We start from the raw sequence: 26,125 nt of genomic DNA, 5'->3' as shown, positions 1-26,125 counted from the left end.
CAGGTGCCAACCAAACTGAACAGGCCATAACAGATGGACTTGTGAAGCTCTTCCATGATGCCGGTTTGAATGATTGGATGACAAAGTCGATCGCCATGGGCACAGACAGGGCTGCTGTCAACGTCAATATATACAACAGCATCTTACCAAAACTATGGCACCTTGGTGCAGTTGAGGATTCCTTTGTGCATGTTCTGTGCACCGCACACACCCTCCAAAAGTACACAAAACCAGCTGATCACAAGGTTCTTCACTGTGAGGCATTTAATTGCTTTGTTGTTGAGCTACTGCAGTTTTATTTACAAGAAGGTGGGGCAAAAAATGCTGCCATGCTGAGGAAGTTGTGTGTAGAGAATGGAGTCACTTTTTTGAAACTGGGGAATATCAGATGGTCTGCATGAGGCATGAAACTCGGTTGAAAACACTGAGACTTTTGCCAGTCATTTATATACAACTGGCTACGAGTGATAACAGTGACCTGCAGCATACTTGCACAAAGAATTTTCAGTGTTTTCTGGCTAGCGTCCACATCCAACCCAGTTTCAGGAGGGAAGGTTGACCACTGGAGGATGTAAAGATGAATATCATGCAACTTGACAGACTCCACTGTGAGAGAATGGATAATCTTAAAGCAAGCAGGAAAACACTTGGCAGCATCCATTGCGTGAATTGGTCCAAATGGTAAATACAAGCAATCCAGACTGACACTCCAACATTACAAGGTGGTTAAACTTGTGCACTTGTGCCACCTTAGAGCAGTGCAGCATGTGAGAGCGGATTCTCACATCTCAACACAAAAAAACCAAGCACAGATGTCTCTGTCACACACTCGTCTCTCAGCCCTGATTCACATTCAACTGTCAAAGATGACCACAGAGACATCTGACCCTGAGCCAGCTGTTGACCTGTAGATGAAGGCAGCTAATCAGATGCTCAACCAGGGGCTGGGAGGTGCATCTTCATCATCTACCATGCTGGAAGCTAAAACCGTTGGCAGTGAGGGATACACTGAGGACGCGGAGAGAGTTTGCATTTATTAAGACCTTGCTATGTATGGGGTGAGTCACCTGAGTACCTGACTAAAAAAGCTATGTGCACCCCTCCACATATAGTTTGATGGTAAGCAGTAGAACATTTGTGCATGCTAACTTAACTAACACCCAAAATAAAGGGGCTTCTGTATTTCTAGCACAGGCAAACAGCAGAAACTTCATATTTTCCCACAGTGTCTACTGATACAAAGCATGCAGTAAAAATAGTTTGGGGAATATGAGGGCAAGTGACTTACACACTCACCTCTAAAAAGTAATCAATTTTTAAATACTGTAAATATCCACACAGTGCAAGTGCAATATTGGCAATGTGTTTTCTACCCTCCTCCTCCTTTGCATACATTGTAGATTGTAAAGGGAAAACTGACTACTGAGCAACAATACACATGCTAGTGCCAGAAACTGAGACCAAATGTCACCCAGTGCACAAAGAGGGGAGCTGAGGAAGTCAGGGACCCAAGTTTCAGTCACTTTTGCCACTTTTCGTGATTGTCGCATTCGGCAGTTTAAATAACATACATTACAAGGTAAATATTGTAAAGTTAGGTGCTACTCTGTCAGCAAAATCCAGCAGGAGATGAGGTACAGACTTCTGAGAGGTAAGAGACAGCCTGCCACATTCGAATCTGTGTGCGTGAAGAAGGCGTTAGATGCGATCAATCTGTCTGACAAAGCTTTAAATTCCAAAATTCTCCTGAACAACTTCCCACCTATGATGGGGTTTAATTTCATGCAATACAAATCTAGTCATTATCAAATTGCGTGTGTAGAGCTATATTGGTTAAGAGAGTTATGTGAGGACAGAGTATCGCTGAGGCTGAATGATAACTTCATAATACAGTCAATCCCTGTGGGGGATGACAGCCTGAACAGAGCATGATGGTTCATTATGGGAGTAATCACCCAAAGCTTGAGCCCTAAATCCACCACATGGCTACCCACACAACACACCGAGACACACGAACACGGACAGACACCGAAAGACAAAGAGAGAGCGAGATACTGTCACAGAGAGGGAAGTACACACAGGAGACGGAGACAAACGAGCGGGCACAACGCACACATGGAGACAGAACAGCCACAAATGGTGAGAAACTCACAGTGGGACAGAAAAACAGACACGTGTCTACAAATGTGCTAAACAAAAAAAAAAAAAAAAAAAACAGACACAAAGAGAGAATGAGGAGATGATTGAGGGATGAGACACACTTCTCTCACGCCAGCCAATTCCAGGAACAATTTCCTGGTCTTAATTAGTAAGGGAGATGGTGAAATGAGGAGTTGGTTGTGAGAGTTGATTTCCATAAAGATTGAGAATGAAATTAGAGGAGATTAAAGCAAACTGCTCGAGGGATGAACAGCATCATAACACACACACAAACATGTTCACACGTAGCGCTGAAAGCTAGCGCGCTACGGCAGACAAGATTTCGCCATTCTCAGCATGAGCGCATGTGTGTTTGAGCGTGTTTGCGTTTCAGAGAAAGAGGGAACGTGACATTGTGTTGCAGACGTGGGGGACCATGGGGGACCATGAATTCACGTCAGTGAAAGGTGTGTGTTTTCGTGCATGTGTGCAAATATGTGCCCGAGGGAAATATGTGCACAGGAGAGGAGGGACAGCTGTGTCCTCTCAATTCACTGACCCCACTTCACTCCCAAACTGCAGATAACGCTATCCCACTCCATAAATATAACAACAGCAAAGACAAATTCACTAAACAGCTTGGAACCACAACAGGGTTGAAAAGTGCAGAGGGCAACCTTGTGAAGTGTTCTTCAGTGTGAACTCCCCTAAAAATATACAATAAAGCAGCGTAAGCATGTATTCAAAAATGACCTTTTCTTGCATAATCTCCTCTTTCCCGCTCAGCTTCCTCCTCTCCCTCCCTCTGTGTCTCTCTCCACCTCCTTCCCTCTCCACCTAAAACTTCTTCCACTGCTCAAAACTGTTATTATGTTTGTGGTTAGTTTGTTGCCTCAGGCACCTCTACATAAGCACATTTCTGAGCAATTATCCCAAATGGGTGTCTCCGCCTGCATGCTACCCATGCCAAATCATAACGGTTTCCCCTGGTGGAGCTGCTCAAGCAATAAAGAGCAATGGAAGATGCTTGGGAAGAAAATAGCTAGCAAAGTGTTCTCCTTTAGTCTCAGAGAAGATAATTTGGACATCCAATTTCCTACACGGTGGCATGCGGTGGAAACAATCAGACCTCTGGCTTAGAGAAAAACTAAATGATTTAAGTGATAAAGCACACAAGAGGGTAAGATAATATTTAATAAACATTCAGGGGAGAAGAGGAAATGTAGATAGATATGTAATTAAAACAGATTTGTGTTAAATGATAAAAATCAAAGTTCTAAGCAATGAAAGATAATTTATTGAATTTGTGCTCCTTTATGCTTGCATGTTCTAATAGGAAACTCATTAAATGGTGGTTTGTGAGAAGTTGCTGAATAACTTCATTATGTGCTGCGTATAATATTTAGCTTGATAACCTTCAATTTTGTGTTCGTCAAACAGGTTTTGAAATGGATTTCATCGAATAGCTCATTTATACAAAATGATTTGACAATAGATAGAATATGTCAGGGTAGGTACGGTTAGACTACATAACTCTTCAGTCCTCCAGCATTTATACATACGTCTGCAAATGCCAACAAAGCTCCAAATATCAAGAGTGGTAGAAGTGAAGGTAGACCGTGACCTTGAGTGTCATTCTCATTTTCAGTGCGGTTATATAGGAAGTCATTTTCTCTAAGTGACTTTAGAGAGTCTCTTTCCACTCAAACCAGTTCTTTCACTGAACCCTACACCCTGTCATTTCGACACTTCACAACCTGTGATCAGCCCGAGACATCAGACAAGGTCTTTCCGTCCACAGTCAAGTTCTGAAGAAGTAAACAACTCTATTTGCTGACAAAGCACCGGCACTCTGAAGCACAACGTCTTCCTCTGGATGCTGCTTTGTAAAATGACTCATTAGGATGAAAAGCAGCTCAAGGGCCTGACAACTATGGAGGTTCTGCCAGCAACAGGATGAGGCATGCTTTGAATGCAACTGTTCACTTTAGATCCTCAGAGAAAACAAATGATGGTTTCAAAGTATAAAGTAAAAATCTACTATGGGAATAGTTCAATGAAGAAAAAATACAGTAGCAATCATAGTCTTATTTTGTATGCTAGCCAATAAAATGCCTCTTTGTGAAATAAACTTATTCTTCTCACCCTTGGATTTGAGAAAGTGACTTGAGCTTTGTGTGACAAATCAACACTGTGGCGTACCACTTTCACACTTAAGAGTATGCTGAAGCGCTCCCTGACATCTGGGAAAAAGCTCAGTGGCTTACAGCGATGTGAGACATCATAACCACACACTGTGGGTTCTCACTATAAAAATGTTTATTCAGTGTTTGTGACCATCATGAAGTCTCTCTCAAAGCCAGAAACCAACACTGTGCTGATGATGCCATCCAGGGAAAAAACACTGAACGCTTTCTGCTGACGGTGAGCGTGGAGGGATAAGCAGCATGGATCTTCTGCTTCATATCAGCCTTGATTTGTATATGCATTAATGAAAACAGCTAGACTACCATTCCATGCAAAAAGGTCTAACTGTCTTTGAGACTGTGGTTGGTTGTTGGGGCTATTTGGTCTGTGCGCTGCTGAGCAACTTTCATACCAGAGAGGCTGGCGAACACACTGCTGTTGTTTCCAGTTGCTGGGTTACAAATGACTGCCTTTATTGTTGGAAGCTATGCGCAGGTTTAAGCCGAAACGAGAGCAGAAGAGTTTAGGTCTAATCAACGCTTCAGATCTAACACAAGAAGTCCCTGTTGAGCCGTGTTTTCCTTGGTCTAATTCACCCATGACTGGGGGAAAACCTAAACACATCCAGCTGAGACATTTGCATCATAAACAAAACAGAAGAAATTCACTAACACACATTTTCCAGTTGACACAAGGAGCTGCCTGAGTTTCTGTGTCCCCGAGTGTCTGGACTCCTGATTGCTATGCACACACATGTCTCAGTGGAAGGTGGCAGAACAAATTGCCATCATCTGAAAATTGCGTGTGTCTGGGTGTTTGCGTGAGTGTGTGTGACCTTGACATATTGCTAATCCGTTGAAGGAGAAAGACTTGACCTGATAGCTGCAGGCCAAAGAGCATGACTGACACTGCATGCACATTTGTGTGTATGTAATTGCCTGTGTTTCGCTTGCCCCTGTGTACGTGCCTGCAATGCTGTGCATGACTGGGTGTGTGTTTGTTCATCTCACCTGCTTTATAAACTTGAATTAAGCTGCCTGCACCACTCATAACTCAGTTAAAGTGCCCTGCTCCAAAATACCAACAAATCTCTCAGACATTTAATATCTCTCATTGTGTGTTTGACACTTTTACAGCCTCAACACTGATTGCCATCATCCAGCTGCAAACTGTGTATTTAGTTAATGCCTTGAAGTGTTAATTCTCCAGTTATTAAAACAGCCTGAAGACGCTGCAGAATGAGAGGCAGAAACGAGAGCACGAGTGAGACAACAAAACAGTAAGCACACGATGAGCAAAGCGGGAAAATCTGAAAGCGGAGGAGACAATAGGAAATAAGAAAATGAGTGGGAAGAGGAGATGGGAATGCAGGAGAGAAATGCTGAATTGCCATCGCACGGTGCGGTAGGAAAGACACTTTGCTCAGCAAGCTCTAGCTGCCAGGAAGCATTTTAATCACAACAGCAGATCCAAATAGGAGCTGAAAGCGGGGTAGGTCAGGAGGTTGGGTCGATTTGAAGTAAAAGGTTATCGCAAGAGGGGGCTGAGTGTAATCAGATCTGGTTAAGGGAAAAATCACTGTTATAACGGAGGGAGAGAAAGTGAAGGACGGAGGGGCAGACAAAGTCAGAGGGAAAATACATAATGCACAGGAAAAAGAACAGTAGAGCCACCTGAAGGGAAAGAGTGAGAGAGAAAAGTGAAAGAGAAGCAGGATTTCTATCATCTTCCTCCTTCCTGGTATCTGCTGGCCCTTCAAGCCTTCTTAGAGGCATCCTCCATCACCCTCCCTCCACCTAACCTCCAGCAGAGGTCTTACGTGCGTGAAATATGATATACCATACGTTGACTGAAAAAAGGAAGAAAAATGATATAGGAGGCAGTGTAGAACTAAAAAAACAAAACAAAGAATAGAAGTAAAAACAATTTAAAAACTGGGCAGCCTTTGAACATAATGACATGAGCCCTTGTGAAAAAGACCAGATACCGAATTATTTTATAGCTCCTCAGTGATGCAATTTCAACACTTTATTAGAAGTAGAGGCTTTTGGTTCCTTGTAGAACTCTTCCCGCTGTAAGTTAAAGTCTTAATGAATCAGACTGGGGCAGACAAAGATTAAAACACAGAGGAAAGTAGATGAAACAGGTGCGTAAGCCTGAACTCGACAGAATTGATTGATAATGTAAGTCAGAGAGTTATCCAGACATCTCTCACACACGTATGCATGTGCAGGTACGCTGTATGTCCACACATCAGCTCCCTCGCTGAACCCGCCAGCCACCGAACAATGCGGCCTTTCACAGCCATGTGTGCATTTCTCTGCCGCTCGTGTCTGCATTCACGTGTTTACCTCGGAGAATCTCAGAAGCCTGCATACGTACGCTTGCCTGCATCTGTCTCTCAGCATGTATCTGCCCGGACGTAAGCCAAAAACAGCACATTACCCGGCTTTCATTGCACCCCGAGGAGGGCCCATTCCATTCGAGAATGTTATTAGCGGAGCTTAGAAGGATATTTCTGACTGTGTCGCTAACTCTCTGCTGACAGACAGAAAAACATCCGAAAACACTGAAGCAACGCAGACAGTTAGTGACGCTCTGTTCTAAATTCAAACGGTCTTTAAAGCGAACAAGCCAAATGAATTGAGGAATACGTTGCTGTCGTATGATCATGGAGCTTTAAGCGTATACTGTATTGTATATTGTGTAAGCTTGAGTCAGCTCATTTTTATATGAATGTATACTTACAGTAAATAATCTGCTGTAGAGTTAATTTACATATGATGTAGTACTCTACAGCTTTTATTACTCTCTGAACTACTGTATAAGCCCACTGCAGTATGCTACCTATGCACTATGCAGTGTGTGATCTGCAAATGCAGTGCACTGTGTGAATTTGTTTTAAAAAATTAGATCTTTATTTTCATCATTTGTTCTGCGTTTTGTTAACATTAAACACCTAACTGAGATACAGCTCAAGAAATGAAATAAATTAATAAATCCATGTGCATATAAATAAATTAAACAAACAAGGCGCGCAGAAGTGAAAAAGTGAGACATATTTACAACCAAATAAAAGCTGAATGAAAAACAAGGGTCAGCGTGATGGATTTCCTTCTGCGGCACGAATAAGACCAACCTGGGAAAAGAAGATTTCCAGGGTATGTGTCTGCTAGAGAGATACTGTCTGTTAAAGCACTACATATATGGATGTGTGTGCAGTTTGTTCAGAGTGTCTGCTGAATGGACTCTAACAAAGCCCCCAGTTGTCCTTTAGAGGGTTCACTCAAGCATGGCCACACTGTCAGTGTAAGCCAGGTAAACCGGGGAGGTGGGGTCGATTTTGTTATTGGTATTTCTTTTCTGCTTGACCTTTCTACAACCTGAGCACTCAGACAAGTCCCAGTTGTCTTATATGGCTGAATTGACCAGAGCAATGACGCTTGGAAAACTACTGCTGTGGGTTCAATTCTCAGGACAGTGAAAGCAGCTTTGAAGGAACAATCCATTCTGTTATATGAGGCTTAAGTTGAAAGAACAAACAAGACTTTCCAGGTGATTTCTATCAAACTTCTTTGCTGCCTTGCTGCGCAGTTGCTGCAGAGCCGTCAAGTGGCCATCACTCACCACAGGATTCAACTTTGTCTTTCCCCGGACTGTTGTTGAGGGTCTAACAATCCTGAAATGATTTCCCCATGTGATCACTGTGTATGCAGCGTTACACTGTAACACTGTCTGCTGGAGTGATATTGAGTCTGGTTGGGTTTGAGCAGGCTTGTGTTCTTCTGGTGACCTTATAGTCAGACTCCCAGTTGTCATATTAAATTCTTCACCAGACCATAACAGGAAGCTGCTGATGTCGACTGAAATTATTGAGCTAAGTCTCTGCTTAGAAAAGTTCCCCATCATGTATCATTCAGTGTAAAAACAATTTTCAAGGATATAGCCAAGTTTCTTCTTGAGTTTTGGGTGTTCTAGTTAAAATGTATACCTTGTGACTGTAATGCCAGAATAAAGCCAAAGAGACAGACAGACAAGTTATTTTCCTTTACTTTCATAAAGTAAAGACTCATTTTTGATGGTATTTACTGTGTTGTTGTTATAGTTGTTTTCATTGTTTGTGGCGGGATCTGCCATTCCCGCACAGAAATCAAGTTGCCTAACTAGACACAAGGAATTCAGAGTTACTGTCTGTAGTTTTGTCTCATTTATCAGCCTCATTTTTCACTCTCTTAATGCCATTTTAGAGACGTATCAAATTACTGCTAATGCAAACCCAACACTTCTTACTGCTGCTGGTTCACAAGCATTTGACTGGCAAAATGTGATGATATGATAGTTCATGATTATCATAATTTGTAAAATGTTATAATTAGCTTTTCCATTTTGACGCATATTCAATTGAGAACAGTACAAAGACTATATATTTAAGGCTTTACTTCATCAGCTTCAGTGATTTTTGTAAATATCGACTTATTTTGAATTTGATGTCAGCAACATGTTTCAAACAAGTTGGCCAGAAGCAACTAAAGACTGGGAAACTCATGTATTGTAATGGTTAACACTTGTATGTGAGTGATGGTACATTTGTTAGTATACAATCAATGTTCTCACCCATACGCCCACAGTATGTTTATGCATGTGTGAAAGGGCTCCTCTAATCTTTACACCCCGTCATGTACTCACATGCGATGCGAACGTGTGCCTTGCGGCTTTTGGTGGTTCCAGCGGAGCTCCAGGCCACGCACTGGCACCAGTAATCTTCAGGACCAAACAGCTCCTCCACCTGCTGTCGTGTAATTTCTATACTGGCTTCTCGTACCACCAGACCTGCAGGAGAAAGGAAAAGCACCGATTTAGGTTCCAGCTGAAGAAGACTCCCGCAAACAGCAAATGACTCACAACTTCCAGCTTCTCCCTGAGCCAAAGAAAAAGTAAAAAGGTCTATTCAGGCTTCTACTCTGGTGATATGGCTTTTATGTTAGCTTAAGAAGCAAAGCCAAAGCAGTGCTTAGCAAGTAAATAGAAGCAGGGAGGATAATCATATAATATGCGCTGCTGTTTACAAACCCAGGTCATTTTACTGAGTAGATTCATTCTGGATTAAATGTAAACTTTGTGAGATTGTGCCTTTTCACTTCTACCACTTATCTCACTCTGCTCTCCAATTCCCTCTTTTCTCTGGTGTTTTGAAGGCAGCTCCATGCAAAGAATAAGTGTGAGGTTTAAATAGCTGCACCCCACTGATAGGACCGCAAAGGAGCAGAGATAGAGGAGGTCTGCAGAGGAAAGCGAGGGGATAAACTCAGGATGGAAATATGGGAGGCACAGGAGAGGGACAGGACGAGCACAGGTGCACAAGCAGAGGAGAAAAAGAGACGTTGAGAAAATGGTGGAAATGTACGGCGAAGGGAAGGAATAATGAAGGAAAAAGAAGAAAGAGGAGAATGAGAGAAACGGTAGACTGGTAGAAGTAATTGAGAGCAACATGACAGAGGCACAGTGAGAGGATGACAGAATAAGAGGTGGGAGAGGGCAATGAAATGTGAAACGAAAAGGGAAAGGAGATAAAAATGGGTTTTAGGTAAAAGGCTGTGTGGATTGGGGAGTAGACGGGCAAAATGCTCTGGGAAAAGATCTTGGCAGTTTATTTCAGGTTCAGTAGCGTTACAAAGACCCAAGCAACAATCTCTATGGGGCTCCACAAATCTGACTTGGGCCTATTACTTATGAAGACTCTCAGTAAGTTCTTGCCACTAGAGAAACTGAGAGACGGTAACAGTAAGTATACCAGCATAGAGGCAAAGGCAGTCGAGAGGAAGGCAAAAAGGGAAATCTGGGGAGCAGGATCGTGGCGGACCAAAGGCCATTAATGGCTAACAACAGAATTTACGAAAAAACCCACGAGGGCAAAGAGCGAGAAAGGTAACAAAAGCTTTGGTGGAAGCTAGCTGGGAGATGGGGATACAAGGCTTTTGAGTTAGAAAAAAAAAAATCAAGATTGATAAGCGGGGACATGAAGATGGAAGAGGTGGAAGGTAAAGGAGGAACTTAGAAGACATGGCAATTTAAAGAGCACTGATGGTACAGAGGGCAAAGAGGAAAGAAAGGGCCAAAGTAAAAAGTTTGTGGAAGGCGCTGCTGGCACAAGGGATAATAGCTGGTGAGGGGGAGAAAGCTGGAAGGCCAAAGAGCAAAGACTGTCTCAAAACTAGTGTGAATACCAGCGCTTGAGCAAACAAGCAAACAAGGGAGATTGTTATGGCTTCACAGCTTAGAATGAAAGAGCAAGGGACATAGCAAGTGCGGTAGAGGCTAAGAAAATGGCAGCTAAAGAGGCAATTATAACCAGCAAGCAACCCAGGACCAAGCTGAACAACTAGTTGGCAGGCAGTTGCAGCGAACAAAAACACAGTGTGAGGACAAGAAGGACAAAAGGGAGAGGGAGGAGGTGGAAACCAGCGAGCATGCTACTGCCAGAGTAACGAGGAAGGTAAGGCAATTAAAAGTGAACGGTTCAAATGAGCCAGACAGCTAGTTATGGCAAATGGACTCACACAAATGCAAAGAAAGCATATGGGATGGTGCATGAATGGGATCATGAGACTCGGGACACAGTGGGAACAAGATTATGCTGAAGACAAAGGAAAGGCATAAGCACATTTGAAGCTTCGTATGTGGTTTATCAAGCTGAAGATGTTATTTTTAAATCACTGGAGCAGTTCAAGGATTTGCAGTGAGCACATAGATACACTGCATTGGAAAAATGAGACATACAGTACATGCAGCAATGCTAAGAGTTTGTACACAATATAGAATGTACACTCAAAATGTACACTTTTTATTCATCCAAAAATAAGAAATCTGAACACAGGAAAGAAAGAAAACGCAGCATATTCCAGCTCATTCCAGAAAGCACTCAAACTACAGGTATCAGAGCGCGCTCTCGCCTGCTCTGCACTTTTTATTGCTTAGAGAATAATGCTGCAGCATGTGGGACAGCCGCTCTACCTCAGCTACTCTGATGGAAATACTGCAGCTGACTTGCACTGCATAAGAGGATGCTTTCTCCCAGCAGAGGCCCGAAGAAAGCTGTGCCACATAAGTTTAAATAGCTTTGTGTTGCACTTATGTAGCCCGCCTTGGTAAATATTACCTAAGCTACCTCAAGTTTTACACACCACCCTCAAAATTCAAGTTGTTTAAACTTCTAGCTTGTTTGGAAAGAGTTTCCAAACCAAAAGGCATCTTTCAGCTTACAGAGATTTTATTTGCCTTAGTTGAGCATAAATGTAGTTGCTCCCAAACTTGGTGAGTTGATTGACTTTTTGTCATGGTGAATGGAGCCAGTATAACTTTATCCTTTAAAGTGAATGATGCAGGATACAAGGATTGCTGACATACAGGAGTTAGGGATGTCAGCGGGTGAATAAGATACAATCCAGGATGCGTGTTGCCAGGTATTGCATGTAATGAAACAGGAAGATATTAGATGGAGGACGACGTGGAGCAGAGAGGGTTGAGATATGAGGAAACAGACAGAAAGAGGGAAAACAAAACAAGAACAGGACATATAGAAAGTGAAACAGAGCATATCAGGGAGAGCCAAGTTGGTTTCACAGCAGGGGAAATCAATGGTTGTAATGATGAAATGTGTTCAATTTCTCAGTGAGGCAGAAGGCTGAATCTAAAAACATACACCAATCTGATGCCGCGGGCTTAGTGTGGACGGAAGGCCAAAAAGGCAAAGAACAGAGGAGTTTTCAAATGATCAGTGCGCTTAGGTAAGGCCTTATTTGTCAGCTTGAGAAACCCGATTATCAATCAGTAACCTAATTTCTTTAACATTATCTAAACGCGTCATCCTGTTTTGTTACTCAGGAATCAGAGAAACTGGTAAAAGCTGGATGCTAGCTACATTTCTTTTTGCAAGAGAAACAGATTTCTTGGCCATGTATACATCTAATCAGGTTTCTAATGGGTTGTGTGCATGTGCAAAGACTGCCAATAGGGAGAAGTGTCTCTGCTATGCATATCCCAAGGCTCCTATGAAAACAAAGAAAATCCAAACCAGTGCAGGTTTGCAGGTTATTGATCCAGGATAAACTTGTGGAGATACACATTCACTTTTGTGTGTGTGTGTGTTCAATAGTGCCACTGAGTTTACATGAAACTGACTGTAATTTGATACTAGAAGGCATGTCACACATTCAAATATAATGTTTCATCCTGCAGCATCACATGTGTGTTTTCACGTCACCTGGGGACTAAAAGTAAGTGCCAAAAAAATCACAACAGCAAAACAAGTATTCCAAACTGTTGACACCACAAACCCGCAACAGATCACAAATTTAAACCTATCGACATCTTCCATGAAAACAGATTCACTTCATCAAGGAGAAAAGTGGGAATAGACAAAGAAGATAAAGACAGATGTCACTGTATCTGGAGTTGTGCTGTTGAAAGCGGCAAACCCCCAGTCGTTTCCATTGTTTGCTAATGCAAAGCTCACAAAGCTAGTGTTGCTGGGCAGAAAGCCACTGAATTACCTGAGGCTTAAAAAGTCCCAGATCACTCAGTGTCTTATTTTGTTTAGATACAGAGCTTAGAGCATTCACGTCATTCTGTTATGAGAAGACAAGCATGGAATTCTGGGTCTCTGTTGCATGACAGTGCTTCACATCAACAAAACCACTGCTGTCAGCTGGGGGAGGAAAGGGGAAAGAAGTAGATGAAAAATGGAAGACAAGTATCAAGACAAGTGGATACTGTCACAAACATTTCTATCAATCACAAAGCTGAGCCCAAGCCCCAAATATTCCTCTTGGTCCTAAACTGTCAATTCTTATAGCAAAGTTTACTTGTCAGCTGAGGAGTAAAAGCATGGCAGTGTTTGTCAGGTCTGGACTTTTCTATTTGACAAATGGGAATGGGGTGGAAATATGCACCAAAAAATACAGATTTAGATTTTTTGGATTAATTTTGAATCCATGGGGGTATAGCAGTTTGTAATGTGATGATGAGGATGGTTTGTTTTTTGTGGAAAATAAAAAGGTTCAGTGTGTAGGATTTAGAGGGATCAATGGGCAGAAATGTTATATAATATTAATAGTTAACTTTTCATTAGTGTATAATCACCTTAGAATGAGCTCTCTATATGTACAGTGGAGTGGGTCCTCTTTCATGGAGGCTGCCATGTCGCACCGCCATGTTTCTACCGTAGCCCATAACCAAACACTGGCTTCAGAGAGCACCTTTGGAAACTCCTACGCACTGGTCCTTTAAACCAGAAAGTAGGTCTGAAAATTTGCCATTTATGAGAGCAGGGTCCTGAAAATAACTAACTACTGCAAAACAAAACGTTTCATTACCTGAAAAAACATTTTGCTCACCATAACTCAATGTGTCAGCAGAGTTGCAACATCCACCATCCAATTAACCCACATGGTAAATTTTTATCATAATGAATGGGAACTGGTGGATAAAACGGCTTAAATAAGGCCCAGTTTATAAAAGAAAACACTGAATTTTCATGTAAAATCAGTGTGCACCACCCAGAAGAAGTTTGGATAGTTTTGTTTACAAAAGGCTATAACTGCGAGTTCTAATTAACGTGACGTGTCATCAGAGGCTTACAGACATAAGTTTTTCATGGTATCAAGTCTGCAAAAATCTTGGATGAGAACCAGATGGTGATAAGCAGCTTTTTTTTACGGAGGCGATAAGGAAAGCGGAAAAGCGTGTTTTCTATAAATTGGATCTACACCAGTATAACAAAAACGTTGAGTCAATTCTTTAATCTACGTAATGTCAACAAAATTAATGGTTTTGTTATAATTAACTGGATTTCTTCCTAATTAGAAACATTTACAAACATCATTTTACTGTGTTTTTAGGACATCATGGCAATTAATTAAAATCTCAACCATCAGATTCAAAGTTTTCACAATTTGAGGTTTTCAGGATGAATATGTGTGACACGTCATTGTTCAACTTCGACAAACAGACTTGCAAAGGGAGTGAAATACTCTGGTGGCCACGTCATCAATCAGAAGCCAAAAGATGTGTTTCCTGCCATTTCCCCATTTCCCTTGCTGTTAAAACCACTTGTCTGCGGGTCCATTTTCTGCCTCTTTGTCATATATTTTATTCCATTTCCCTCAGTCTTTTGACAGAAATACACAGAAGAAGAAAACAGTGAAACAAAAGTGTAAAGTCTTGATTTCTTTGAATAAAATGAACCAGAGATAGAAAGAAAAACCTATACAGAAGAGAAGGAACAGCCATGAAACCAAGGAAGGGGGGTCTGATGCTAAATGGTTCAGTACACAAAAAAGATAAGGGGACGTTGGCAAGAGCTCTAAAAAGCTTTGTGGTGTTCAAATGTGATCGGTGACAGGTCGAACAGACAGGCCTTCAGGGAAAAGGAACAGGGATAGAGAAAAAGTCAACACTGGCTGTTATTTCATCAGCGCCACAGAGGGAGAGTCTGACAAAAGACAAAGACGAGGTCAGAATAGATACATCCAGGGGGCCGACACAATAACACCACCAGCTCTGCAACAAATACGACATCTCTGCATGATGTCACATTTTAGTTTCGACTGTTTCAGAGCTGCAATATCACAATATTGTCTTCTCTCCTGTATGTAAATGAGTAAGATACATCAGGAGACACGAGCTCAAGTCTCCGTTTACACAAACATCTGCCCGGCTGAGGTGTTTGTGAGCAGCTCGCTGAATGCTGACCAGCTCCTGGGGTGTAGTTCAGTGACTGACCCGGTGCTGTGACCTCCCTGTGGAGGGGTTGCAAGTGAAAACACAATTTCCCCACGGGGATTAATTCAGACTTTGAAGCTTTACCGCAAACCTGCTGCTACCTTACCAGGCACCACTTTTAAAACCAGCAAATGTGATGAGTGCCAAAGAACAGTACAGTAAAATATACTTGTAAGAGTTTTCAAATATTTCCTGCTGGAGCCGTTTGACACAGTTGCTCAGTCATGTTAAGAAAGTCTTATATACCCAGAATTCATGGCAAATAAGATCGTAAGACAGCTCTGTGCAATGAATTTAAACATCTACCTGCAGTAGATCTGAGATATACTTTAAATCTTCATGAAACCAGACCTGATCTAATTACAGTCGAACACCTATGGGAGATTGTGGACTGATGTTTTAAATTATTATTCTCCACCACCATCACCATTAAAACACCAAATGAGAGAATACCTGTAGCTACAATCTACTATTAAGACACGATACACAGTCTGTAAGCTATTATGTAAACTATATTCCAGTATGCAAGCAATTTTGATCAATGTTAATAGTAATCACGGTCATAAATATGCAAAACCAAAATGATTCAGTTCGACGGCTGAGTCAGTCGTACACTGAAACGCATTCTGCAGCCCGTGCTGCAGATCTGAAGACATGGCATGTCACATGACCAGAAAGCCCTCTCTGAAAAATTACATGAATATTAGAAAAGAAATAAGAAAAATAAAGTACAAGATGGAGACAGAAAGGGAGAAATGGACAAGTTAAATGACAACAGGGTGAGAGGCCGTGCGAGAAAGGGAGAGAGCAGGGGTGGACTGTGGACCACGGAGGGAACTCATCCAGGACGTCAACGGAGCGGAGTCACCAGCCTGTGACCACCTGATAGCATACAGTAGACTGTGTGCACACATGCATGCATGTGTGCATGTGTTCACTCTCTTAATGGCTCCCACTCTGACACTGATTGATCATCACATTCCCTCCTGGTCCAGGTTTGAATACCTCTCCTGTGTGTGTGAGTGCGTGAATGTATAAATGTGAACGACATTGAGCGTGCACTCTCGCGTCCTCCAGTAGCTCTACAGAGGCAGTGAACCGGGACGTTTCAGGACACGAGAGAAAGTCTACTTCAAACAAAGACACCCACACACAAACAAGAAAATAAGGACGCACAAACACAGCATTTTCAGATACAAACACACACAAAATGAACCAGCCTCTGTCACACGCACAGATGAAGCACAAGCACACACCATCAGCCAATAAACATAGTTGTATATACATACAAAATCGATTCAAACACCAGTAGTCACTGGCACAGAAGCTAACTGACCGCCTTCATAAATCTTGATGGTTGTTAATAATTGAAATCGAACAATCTCAGTATAAAAGAGAGGGAGAGACAGACAGAAATAGAGAGAGAGACAGCGACGGCAGGAGGAGGAAAAAGGTGAGAGTGCTAAAGGAAAGAAGGTAGAGGAGAACGGCAGTGATGCCAGACAGAGGGAGAGGGAGAGAGGGGAGAGGAGAGGAGAAACATTAGGAGGAAGAGAGAGGAGGAGAGACGAAGGAAAAGACGAGAAGAAATCAATACGAGCGGGATGGCAGCAAAGGAGGGAAAGAGGTCACAAATCACCTAAGCCAATACTGAGTGTGCCAATAATGTGTGGGTGTGTGTGTGTGTGTGTGCATGTGTAGATGTGAAGTCACAGGTCAGTGCTAGCAGACTAATAACAATTCACAGTTTGGCTAATGGAGACAAAGTAAGTAACCTAGTACACAGCATGTCATTAGCACACTTCAAGGCTAATGGAGATATACTGAGGTCGTACGCACGTTGCTTAAGCAAACACTGGAAATGCCCTTCACAATAAGATATGCAATCTAGACAAATTATGCTGGTTCTCACCTTAAGTCACATTAATTCAGATGGAGATATGGAAACCCTGTTTTACTGAATGCCACTGCTAATAATGCAACTGTATTAAAGTTCCTGTCTGGAGGACAGCAGGGTTTTTTATTCTGGTCTTAAGTACTTCATTCAGTGCTCCTTTCCTGCTCTGGTGAAGGTGCAGGGAGGGGCTGGAGGGCCTGGAGAACCACGGGCAGGTCGAGTTAACTGTGTTTGTCAAGGATACGATGACAGGTGGTGGAGCTTCTTAGGGAATTGAGCCCGTTCCCTACAGTTGGAGGCTGACCTCAGTAACCTCTAGGCCATCCCTCCGCCCCCACAAGACTCCCTCAACCCCCATCGTTGCTTGTGACCTTCACCTGGCTTACCCACGCTCCCGATGAGGCTCCATGTGACGACATTCCAAGCAATTTATTGAGCTGTCATGATGTTCACACAGAGCTACAATTTAGGCCTGTTGAACAGAAAACAAAGCATTCTTACCAACCTATCAGGGTGTCACTTCTCGGAGTTTTTTATGCATTCAAACTAGATTTTATTTCAAAGTGACAGCCGTGCATCGTACAGAGTTGTCATGGCAGAAGAAGCACAGTTGGAACAAATAATACCTCAAGTTTCTGTGAGTGTCTCATTAATTCTTTCCAGTTAGCCAACATGTACAATCCTCGAAGACGGAGCAGTAAGTGAAAAGGAGCCATTGTTAATGTTATTAATTACCCCGGTGCATTTCCTGCTCGTCAAAACAAGCCACATAAAAGGTCTATTGTGACGACGAACAATTTCAGTGATGGCTGTTGTTAGAGGACCCATAATGCTTTACGACCGTGAAGCATTACCTGTACCTGATGATGCACCGTGAAGGTTTATGTTATGCAGTATAAGCTCTTAGAAGGCGCGACTGTTGATTTTGTAACAAAGATCCTTTTGTTTTCACCCGTCCTCCACCTCGTTTCTCTCACTCAGCCTATGGATATCCCACTCAAAATCTGTCTGGCACAAACAACTTCCAAGTTGTTTTTCCATTTATGTTCTAACTTTCTCTTTGTACATTTTTTGTTTTCTCATATCTTGATCCCCGAGATCAAACGCACGACATGTTTCAGCGCTTAGGCTGACTTTCCTGTGAAAACGGATGACAAACAGTGTGTGAGAGAAAGAGAAAGAAAACAGCGCAGCAGGATTCATATCATCTTTCTCCTCAGTGTGACTCCCTGATATCTGCTGGCCTTTCCAGCCCTCTCAAAGGCACCCTCCATCAGCATCCCTCCATCATCCCCTACTTCTTCTTTCTCAAGCTCAGGTTTTATCTGCCTCTGTTCTCTCCAATTTCAGACAGTGGAAATTAGAGTAGAGCAAAAACCAGCACGAAGCAGAGAGGAAGGGAGAGAGAGAGAAAGGAAAAAAGAAAGGGAGAGGAAGGGACAGAGGGGGAGAGCGTGAATGAGAAGACAGAGATAATAAAAGCAGTATGGGGGCCATAGCTTCTAGCTGTGTCTGTGAAACAGCAGGAAACAAAAGGGAGAAAACAGCTTACAGAGTTTAGGTTTTCATACAGATAAACAGATAAACAGTGCACACACACTGTGCATTCGCCACGCACAGACCTACACTCACTTTGTATATGATTCATGAGAACGATGCTGCATAATGTATATCCAGTATTCATAGTCTTTTTATACTGTTATTGTCTATTGTTCATCAGTGACCTCAGTGCTTCGCATAAGAGCAAAAAGCCATGATGGAAGCCTCATTATAAGAGGAGATATCACTATCTGCTTTGTTTGTCTGTTTGCTGTTGTTGTTGTTTTGCACTGCATGACAGTTTAGCTTAGAGACATTAAATCTATATTAAGACAGCAGAAGGAAATTTTGTTTTCACGTAAGAAAGAAAGAAAGAAAGAAAGAAAGAAAGAAAGAAAGAAAGAAAGAAAGAAAGAAAGAGGCTCCAGTTTCAGGCATCTCCAAACCTCAGCTGCTCTTAATATTGCATAATGGCCGCAGATTATTTATTCATGATATATTGTGTGTGTATCTGTATGGATTATGGCGCTCTGAAGAGATTAAGTGTCCTGGAGCAATACAAAGCAACAAGCAGCCAATCAATTTTTTACCAAAGTGACATTATGATGGCTTTGTACAATATAAATTAGGCATTAAATTAAAGCACATCTTAGGCAGTCCAAACGTTTAAAACCAAATCAATGGTGTTAACCAGGCCGGGGGGTAACGGGCAACTCCAGATAAAATTCAATTAAAATTAAAAACTTGGGGTCAAAATGAAACATCACTGATTAATGTGGCCATCGAAACAAATGGCAACAACAAACTGGGCCTGCTGTTAGACACAGATTTTCTTCTCATTTATCTGGCTGACTGGGTGATCCCGAACCTTGAAAGACCTCATGGTGGTCATCACAAACAGCACGAGAGAATAAATCCATGGGTCGTTAATTGAACAGAATTTCCTCTCAATAACGCACTGTCTGGAATCCAGCAGCCAGCATATGAACGGCTGATGGGAGACTAATAAATGACTCGCAGCTGTGCATGATGTCAGTGATGAACACGAGAGAGAAAAAACTGGAGCGAGAATGGAAGGAAGACAACGGGTGCTTATTTTAGACACACATATGTCTGTCACCTCAGTCTGGCTACAATCAGATTACGGCCTGGTAAAATGTGTTATGCTCATATTAAACAATCTACCGCGGCACATAAACATTGCTCACACTTCACTGGGAAACCCAAAAAAGCTGTAAAATAAAGTCGCGCACAAATGATGGTAGAGAGAACAAAAGAGATGATGTCACCTTCCCGTCCTACGAGATGAAAGGTGCGAAACCTCCTTGCGGCACCGAAAGTTTTTAAGACATAAAGGACAAGGAAATGTCTCAAAGGAAAAAAAGGCAAGTTTGATGTCTGAGAAGAGAGAGAGAGGAAGATAAATAAAAACAAACACAGAAGAAAAATACCCGAGAAAAAAAAAAACAAAACAAACAAGAAAGAGCAATGATTAAATATTCAGAAAGATGTAGGGCTGGAGAAACCAGGGAGGGAGATGAAAAGAGGATATAAGTGTTCAAAAGAAACATGTTTAAAAAAATCAAAACAACTTACAGAGTTGAAGAAAATGAAGAAGGGTTAGAAGTGGAGAATATTGTAGTCTGATAGAAACCACCTCCAACTGAGACTATAACATCACTTCTTCTCTCTTCTATAAAAACTATTCTTTGCCACAGTGCGCGTCTGTGTGTATTTCTATATTTGTACCTGCTGTTTCCCTTCTCTCATGTTTACTTCTTGTAGGTTTTGCTGTATTTATTCTCCCTTCCTTGACTATTCATGTGTGACAGTTGAATCAGGGGAAACATCAAACGGTGCTGCTCAGTTGCTTCTGTCTCTGTCTTGGGTTTGGAGACCCACTCAGCAACCAGGACACCAAAGAAACACACATACGTATACACACACAATGTTTGGCTCCAGGGTCTGCTTTGTGTTACAAGGGGAAATCTTTGGTGGGCAAGACGATGTGTCAACTTGAGCTGAGGCAGAATCAAAAGCTGCGCTTCCTCACAGTTGCGATGCAATATACACACTGACAAATATCAAAGTGCGGGAGTGAGCACATAAAATATGCGCTGTGTGTTTTGCTCACCTGCCTCAAGAAAAATATCGCGACTAAAACACCAACATGTTGACTTGTGCTACCGTTGACCCCTGCGTGTATTTCACTCAGCAGGTACTGTATATCAGGAGTCCTCAAACTGTTTTCATCCTGTGTTTAATCGCTCGCTCTGGGGACTCGGGCTCATTAACAAGCAGGTGGAGACTCATAAGCGCAGCTCACGTCAAGCTCAAGTCTAAAAAACCAGGTTGTGTACGTCTTTGTCCTCCTGCCAAAGCACGACAGCATGATTCGTCATTACCAGCGGAGTATTTGCTGTCAAGTGACAAGTGTGGAAGTTTGGCTGCGGTCCAGTGCGCCACTGTGGATCCTATTAAACTGTCCTGTGAACATGGCAGTACAGCACCGGTGGTGGGACAGCTGCGCACACACACCTGACATGTGACCCAGCTTTCTGCACAAATAACTAAACATCTGAATAATAGGTTTAACCTGTTTGCTCGCAGTGCACCGATGAGACAACCTGGGAAGAATGCTGGCCACGTTTCCTGGATCGGGACAATTTTATGTCGCACAGAGAGAAATATCATCAGTGTCAAGCACATAAGAAATATACAGGCAAAGAGGATTTAATGTTTACTCCTGTGTAAAGTGTTTGGAAGTAACCTTTGAGATAAAATACGCATTAAATGCACATGTACTGTGATCTGTTTTCACCCCTGTGCAAACATGAACCACAAATATCCCGGATACAGGTGCTGCCTGTATGCCCGCCCATTTGCCCATCCTACCAATCACAGGTTAGGGCTGGCTGTAAATCATGACGTTACCTCCCCACTTATTTATTTATTTATTTAGTATAAAATAATTCATTAAAACCAAACTTATCAGAAAAATGAACACTTGAACATTCATCACCGTGTGCCAAATAATCCTGAAACTCCTGGAAAAGGTCAGCAACTAATGATACTCCAATGTTTTTTTAATATGTAGCATCTTGTTGTTGTTGTTGTTGTCAATGCCACATTGCACTGTGGGGTATTTGTGCCAGTGTGGTGGACAGTATTTGCACACTGAAATATCCAATATTCAAATAGTATGTACCTCACGTAATGTTTAGGTCATTCACTACAGTTTCAGACACAATAAAAAAATCTCACACACTATTTCATACTACTCAATAGTACGTCAGTTTGGAATTTCGGACAGCCCGTTGATTTTAACCCACTTCATCTATTTGATTTTTACTTTTTTGCCGACTCTTTTGTTGCATCTATCAGTCCTGGACAGTATTGGATGTTAACAAGGACAGGGACATCAAACCTCCTCACCCACAAAACAGTTATTTTACTGTGGACTGTTTCTTAAAAAACAAAAAAACAACAAAAAAACCCAAAAAAAACACAGTTCTCCTGTGTCTGAACTGACATGCAGCAGCACTTAACATGTCACAGGCTTCTTTGACTCCCAGTGTTTTCTGTCAAAACTGTCCTATAAGCTAAAAAACTTGACAGTCCCTGTATTGCACACCCTCACTGCATGGCAGGTTTCCTTTAATGTCTTTTCCCACACATTTTTTTTCCCAGTAGGATCTGATCCCTCCACTTCCTCATCTCTGGTTGGATCTGTGTGTATCTTTGCGTGTATGTGACTGCACGTCTGCGAGACTTCACTCACCTGAGTTTTCATCCACCCTCTCTTCCACGGTGTGGTCTTTCTGATGGACCCACTCGCTGTTGCACTTGAAGTAAATCTGCGTGGCAGGCGTTGCTTTGCAGTAGAGATTGACAGGTTTGTTCTTGACAATGTAGCCTTCCTCTGGCTCAAACAGGAAGTGAGGTAAGGGCTCGGGAGGATCGGAGGGGAAGGTTTCCGGGAGTTCGCTCAGACTCAGGAAATCATCATCATCTCTCACTGCAGGAGGAGGAAAAGAGAAAGGGTAAAATCATTATTGATTCACTTTGAGGCCTGACAGGAACACAAGTTGGTTAAGGGAGGAAACACTGCACTCTTTCAATTGTTCATTACTGTTCTGTGATTCACATCAGTGAGCATTATTGTCCCCTAAACTGACTGTGAACGAGACAATGTCGTTCTCATTTGATCACTAATAATTGCCATGTCTCAAGCCGGTGACCTGGACACAATACAATTCTGCTCCACTGAGCCATAAAACGCACCTTTAATCAGCACCTGATTGTCGTGTCCGTTTGTCGAAACCTCTTGGCTATCACTCATTTATTAATAATAGTAATAACAAAAAGGGTTCTGATTTTTGTGTCTCTGAAAACCTACACAGAGAAGAGCATTATGGGTAACCACATGTCGCAGATGCACACAGAGGAGGCACACTTCCCAAATCTCAACAAGGCACCAACAAACAGAAAATCTCATGTGTATACACGCAAACACTTTGGCGCACAACTACTTTGAAAAACACACATTTGCCTCTTGTGTGAGTTTGACTCTACATACATAATATCCCCAAAGATACACATCAGAGGCCTCTGACTGAGAACACAAGGTTTAAATACAGACAGGAACATGCAAGGAAAACAAATACAATGGCAACATCAAGGCTACATACTGTACACACAAGATTATCCCACTGAGCATATTGTAAGCCTATGAACTGGTACGTATAGAGATGTGATGAGAATAAATAAGAAGACCTGAAATTCAACTGCGTGTCTTTGCTCATATTCGGTCCCAGAAGATTGGTGACTTAAGATCAACTTGTTTGAAACTGTTGCTGTTGCTGCCATCAAATTCAGAAGAAGCAGATACGTACAAAAAACAATGAAGATGATGAGGTAAAACATTAAATATATTGTCTTTGTACTGTTATCCATTAAGTAGCTACATGTCAAAAAGGAAGATTATCACATTCTGTTTTCTTTCTATTTTACACAGCGTCCCAATTTTTTGGGGATCAGGGTTGTATGATTTCCTCCAATCTGGACCCTCCAGTTGTCGGTTCCCACAAAGCTTCGGGCCGTGGTGGGTTGCTATTGGTCAACACTGCATTTTCTGGGTGAAAGTTTACCAAAGTTGAACACAAAGCAAAGAATTTGCACTAATTTACATCACCCTCATGAATCCACTAATCCTATGATTACGCTGAAATGAGTTTTGCCTGAAATTACGCTCAAATCAAAATCAAAGAGGTATTTCATTAAAACTCCTTCCTTCACGATGCTCAAATCCAAATTGGGAACTTTTTAAACAATATTTTCTGCAAATAATGAGACAGCAGACAGTAGAGAATGAACTGAGCGCAGGAAGTACTGATGCACCGACTGACGCAAGGAAATAACTGTACAGAGTGCTCATTCAGCCAACCCTCCTCCTCCTCCTCGGTCCTGCTCCCTCTCCTCTACCGTCTTTTCAGTCAGTCTGAACTTCACGCCGCCCGTGGCCTCAATCAAAGGGACCCCAAGAATGTTTTGTCACCAGGTTGCCAAGGTCACCAAAACACGGAGGATTACAAGAGCAGGTGGGAGGGAAGAGGAAGAGGCCTTTCTTTCTTTGCCTCCGATAGACACACACACACACAAACACAGAGCACATATATTAAAAGTGCACGCGCGCGCGCGCACACACACACACACACACACACACACACACACACACACACACACACACACACACACACACACACACACTTTCCTCTAACTTGTAATTTCCCTCCACTCTATCATCATCCAGTTTCATTAAGACTGTCTAGACCTTATCTGTGTGTGTGTGTCCGTGCATGTGCTCCTGTGTGTGATAGCCTCACCTGGAGAGCTGTGACTCATGGGAAAATTGCAACACACAGGACATATTGGCCACAGCTTCAAGGTTCAAACTCTTTTTTTTCCATCCCTAATGTGTCATGGCTGCAAACCCTCCAGCAAAAACAAACACACAACGTACGAAAAAAGCAACACATAATTGTGCATTTCTACGCTTGTGCACACATATACACAATATTACATTCCTCTTGCCTGACTCTGTGTGTGTGTGTGTGGTTGTGGTCCTTATCTTGGAGAATAGCAGTGTGCTGTGGGCTAGAAACTAAAAGCAGCTTAGGTAAAACAACAAGACACAAATAGGGGGAAAATGAGTAGGCAGCGTCCCCACTTTGATGTCATGAAGCTGACATTTTCTCTCTTAGTTCTGTAATTAGTTCTCTGAGAGTATGAAAATTGGTAGACATTTTCACCGCATAATTTCATTATCTGTGGGAAATTTTTCTCCCACTCTCGGTTATTTATCCAGTGTCACATTCATTCTCAGTCTGCCTCTCTCTCACTTGCTGCACTGCCTCCCCTCCTTCACTCTTGCCATTTCTTGTGACTTTATGTTTCTCCTCCGCTCTGCTTCACACCCCTCCCGCTTTTCACTTTGCCCCAACACCCATTCTCACCCTCATCTGTCATCTGTCATTCAGAGGGCTGGGGGCTGGGTGCGGTTGGGGGGGGGGTGCTCATTGCTCTGGAGTGACAGCTATAAAATATTGATTGGCACAAGAAACATGATAGCCAGAGAAAAGGGTGGGTGGAGTGGAGAAGAGGAGGGGCTGGAGAGAAAATTTCCCATGAATAAAAGCTTTGTCTCAGAAATGCCTACTATTTCCTCTTTTCCCCTCCACCCTCGCTTCTCTCCTCTTCACACTTTTCCCTTCCCATACGTTTTCCTCTTCCTCCTTCTTTCTAAAAGTAAACCTCCCTTCCTTCCCCTCCTCTTTGGTCCCACTGCTCTCTTCTGATCTCCTGACAGAGTGAGTTACTGATCCTAACAGCCCAGCTCATAAACGTCTTGCCTGAATGCTGTCATCAATAATGGATGGCTATAGCAGAACAATGTCCAGGTTCGATTTACGGTATGCAGTAAATACGTACCGGGGGCAAAAACCACATTTATTCCCCTCGCTCGCTCCCCGAGGGCTGCCCCACTTCAGAAAACCTACAAACTCGACCAATAAATGTCTGTAACTCTGCTAAGAATGATGTCATCAGAAGTGGCCAATCATGTTCAAGTGTCATGGACAATGTGAACTGATAAATCATATGGATAGAGAGATTGATGGATAAACGATAGAGGGAGAGAGAGGAGAGAGGTGGATCGAGGGAGGAAAAAATATAATGAAATGAGATTCTAGTATTAACAGTGTCCACCAATAGATGTACAGCTACACATAACTGTAAATCCATTACTTTTGACAATATATAGAATGATAACTAATTAAATAATGCAATTAAAATGACTGCAGTTTAAATGGACTCCTTACTTGTTACTTTCATTGTGGTAGCACACAAACACAATCTATTATAATGGAATATAAAAATATTCAACACAGGGGAGAAGAATCCCAAAACGCAGCTGGCGTCCAGCAGCAGCCACGTCACTAACGGTTAAAACTATAAACCAGCACAAAAATGACATTTACCAACATAAACCACCATGATCTAAGGAGACACATTACAAACAAGTGA

General features: G+C 42.3%; 1 protein-coding gene across 2 annotated transcripts in view; it reads right to left on the bottom strand.

The window, feature by feature from the left end:
* The window catches only part of unc5ca (unc-5 netrin receptor Ca), a 186,153-nt gene that overhangs the window by 70,522 nt on the left and 89,506 nt on the right, over nucleotides 1-26,125 (bottom strand). For both annotated transcript variants that reach the window (XM_070964004.1, XM_070964005.1), the window contains exons 2-3: nucleotides 22,323-22,559; nucleotides 9,013-9,156 (exon numbers count right to left, since the gene is read on the bottom strand). In XM_070964004.1, coding sequence (XP_070820105.1) covers nucleotides 9,013-9,156; nucleotides 22,323-22,559 — 381 coding nt within the window. The remainder of the gene's footprint in view (nucleotides 1-9,012; nucleotides 9,157-22,322; nucleotides 22,560-26,125) is intronic.

Source organism: Chaetodon trifascialis, chromosome 6 (genome assembly GCF_039877785.1).
Source record: "Chaetodon trifascialis isolate fChaTrf1 chromosome 6, fChaTrf1.hap1, whole genome shotgun sequence".
NCBI classification, from domain to species: domain Eukaryota; kingdom Metazoa; phylum Chordata; class Actinopteri; order Chaetodontiformes; family Chaetodontidae; genus Chaetodon; species Chaetodon trifascialis.
Note: the sequence above shows the minus strand (reverse complement) of the source record. Positions and strands in the feature narration are given on the sequence as shown.